The sequence below is a fragment of the Humulus lupulus genome, chromosome 7, assembly GCF_963169125.1.
Source record: "Humulus lupulus chromosome 7, drHumLupu1.1, whole genome shotgun sequence".
In the NCBI taxonomy this organism is placed as follows: Eukaryota; Viridiplantae; Streptophyta; class Magnoliopsida; order Rosales; family Cannabaceae; genus Humulus; species Humulus lupulus.
In genome coordinates, this window is record NC_084799.1 from 48,427,090 (window position 1) to 48,430,335 (window position 3,246).

The 3,246-nt window shown below is 35.0% G+C and overlaps 1 protein-coding gene across 1 annotated transcript; it reads left to right on the top strand.

The window, feature by feature from the left end:
* The first annotated feature begins 1,665 nt into the window (after positions 1-1,665).
* Positions 1,666-2,392, top strand: LOC133791668 (zinc finger BED domain-containing protein DAYSLEEPER-like). The gene is made up of 2 exons (XM_062229587.1): positions 1,666-1,771; positions 2,049-2,392. Exons 1-2 carry the CDS (start codon positions 1,666-1,668, stop codon positions 2,390-2,392), a joined length of 450 nt encoding a protein of 149 aa, XP_062085571.1.
* Positions 2,393-3,246: the final 854 nt, after the last annotated feature.

Here is a 3,246-nt window from a genome sequence, read left to right on the forward strand (position 1 = left end):
AATCGATAGGACTCGATAAGACTCGATGAGACACGACTTTGGGATTTTTAGGACCCACCTCGATAGGAATCGATAGGCTTCGATAGGACTCGATGATACAAGGCTTTGGGAATTTTAGAACATACCTCGATATGAATCGATAGGACTCGATAAGACTCGATACACGGCTTTGGGATTTTTAGGATCCACCTCGATAGGAATCGATAGGCCTCGATAGGACTCAATATGACTAGACTTTGGTTTTTTTGCCTTACCTCGAGTGGCTTTGAGATTTTTTTTTTATTTTGGATATTTTTTTTAGATCTACACGTTTTAGATGTTTACATACACATTTTCACAGTTTAGAACTTGAAAACATACCAAAACATATCTTGAACATGAGGTATGTTTTGCATTTGTTTTTTTTTCTTTTCAAGATTTACATTTCCCAAATGTGTATATACATATTTCAAACGTGTAGATCTTGAAAAAATATCCAAAATAAAAAAAAAATCACCCCAAACGGATACCCGAGTGAAAAATTACGTATCTTGCAAGAATTGCATTGAACACCATCGAACCACCATCGAGCAACATCGATTTTTTCATGAAAATCTTGATTTTGAAGGCCCGATCGAGCTGGCATCGAGCACTATCGAACCACGTCGATTTTCTGCAGATTTCAAAGTTTCAGATCTGAAAAAAAAATCGCAATAAAATCCCAAAAATCATGCCCAGATCTGTTCGAAATGTAGTATTTTAGTGTCTTAAATGAGGAATACTTGTTGTTACATTGATTTTTATGATGTTTTACCTTACCCATTAATTTTTTTTCTAGAGAGAGAGTTGAGAGGAATGTGTTGAGGGAGAGAGAGAGAAGAGAGAAGGGAAAGGGATGAGAAAAATTATGAGAGGGGTATTTTTGGGTATTGTCAAAAGAATTAGCATTTTTTTAAAATGATTTAAATGCCTAGCATTTTTTTGATTTATAACCCCTCATTAAGCATAAAAACTCAAATTTCCCTTATATTTTTTTATTTATTATACAATTGTGAATGGTATTAATATGTGTTGAGGACATAGCTTTTTTTATGTGTTTTCCTAATATTTTTTATGTGATTTATTATACAATTATATTAATATGTTATTCTTTAAAATGTTAATCAACATTACATAATTGATCATACTAATATTCTTTTTTGTGATATCCAATTCATGTATATTTGTTTGTTAATATTAAATTAGGTTGACAATTCATGTCTATTTTTTAGAGTTTGATCTTAATTTTGTTACAAATTTTCCTAAAAGTTATTGAGAAATTGACAATTATTTTTTGTTGTTGTTGATTTACAGATTGGAGCGAAATCATACTAGTATAAAGTAAAGTCAGTGTTTCTACTTTGAAACTTGAGGTAAATATATTATCTTTGTTATATTAGATTATAATATAAATATATAGGCTTATCTGAATGTGTGCTCCCTGTTGTAGTGGGTATTAGGTTTGTGTGTGCTACTCTGTTGTAGTGGCTTATAGGCTTGTGTGCTACTCTGTTGTAGTGGATTATAGGCTTGTGTGCTGCTCTGTTGTATTGGATTATAGGCTTGTGTGATACTCTGTTGTGGTGGATTATAGGCTTGTGTGATGCTCTATTGATTAGTTTTTTCTTAAATATGTTGTATTAGGAAATGGATATTGATGAGGTAGATGAAACTCTTCCCCCGATAGATGATCAAGATCAAAAACCTCTCACTCAGACTGAAAACCCTGCTCCTCCCACTCCTAATGAAAATGGTAGAAAAACTAGGGCAAGAAAGAGGGGTAGACCTCCCATCCCTAGTGCTAGTACTGGGAAAACAAAGGGAAAAAGGTAATCTGTTTGGGATCATTTTACTAAGGAAGATCATCCTCCACCCTCGAAAAATCCTAACGAAGAGTCTCCTCCCCCCAAGTGTATAAGTAATTATTGTGGGTCTGACTTCTTGTGTGACACTAGAAGATATGGGACTAGTCATTTGTGGAACATTTTAAGAAAGTATGCGAGCAAAGTCCGTTTAAGATTGATGAGCAGAAACAAAAGACTTTAAGCTTTCAGCATGTAAAGGGAGGGAAAGAGGGGGAAAAGCGGTAGCTTATAACAAAGAAGCTTGTAGGGTAGCCCTCACACAATATATTGTGTTGGATGAGTTGCCATTTAGACATGTCGAGGGTGAAGGGTTCAAAAGATTTGTCAAAACACTCCAACCTAGGTTTGAGATCCCTTCTCGAATGACTGTTGGTGGAGATGTATTGAAGTTATATAAGGAGGAGAATGTGACATTGAAAAATATTTTGAGCCGTGAGAGGATATCGAATACTACTGATACTTGGACTTCCATTCAAAATTTGAATTACACGGTCATCACTGCTCATTGAATTGATAATGCTTGGGAGTATCAGAAAAGAATTATCAATTTTTGCCAAGTGGTAGATCATAAAGGAGAAACCATTGGCAATGAGATCGAGTTATGCCTTTTAGAATGGGGCATCTCTAAGTTGTTTACCATTATGGTAGACAATGTTTCTTATAATGATGTTGCCATTAGATACTTGAGGAGGAAATTCAAGGAGAAAGAGAAGGGACTAATTTTGGTTGGAAAGTTTTTACATATGAGGTGTTGCGCTCATATAGTGAACCTAATTTTCACCGAAGGGTTGAAGGAAAAACATGGGTCAATTGCAGCAATTAGAAATGTTGTGAGGTTCGTTAGGTCTTCTCCTTCTAGGCTAAATTTTTTTAAGGAGTGTGTGATGCAGGTAAGGATTGAATGTAAAGGACTTCTGTGTTTAGATGTCCCAACAAGGTGGAACTCCACATATCTAATGCTTAATTGTGCAATGAAATTTCGGAAGGCATTTGACAGGATGCAAACAGATGCTAATTATATGAAATATTTTGATGAGGTTGACAAAGATGGAAAACCAAAGGAGGGACCCCCCACTGATATTGATTGGGATAATGCTCTAGTGTTTTTGAGGTTTTTGGAGACTTTTTACGAAATAACATTAAAATTTAGTGGGTCTACTTATGTTACTGCTAATAAGTACTTCATTGAGATTTGCAATATGCAACAAGAGCTGTATGACTTAGCAGTTGACGATGATGAGAATGAGTTATTGAGGACAATGGAAACTATCATGAAACTAAAGTATGACAAGTATTGGGGAAATCTTGATAATTGCAATGAGGCACTTCTAATTTCCTTGGTCCTTGACCCAAGATACAAGCT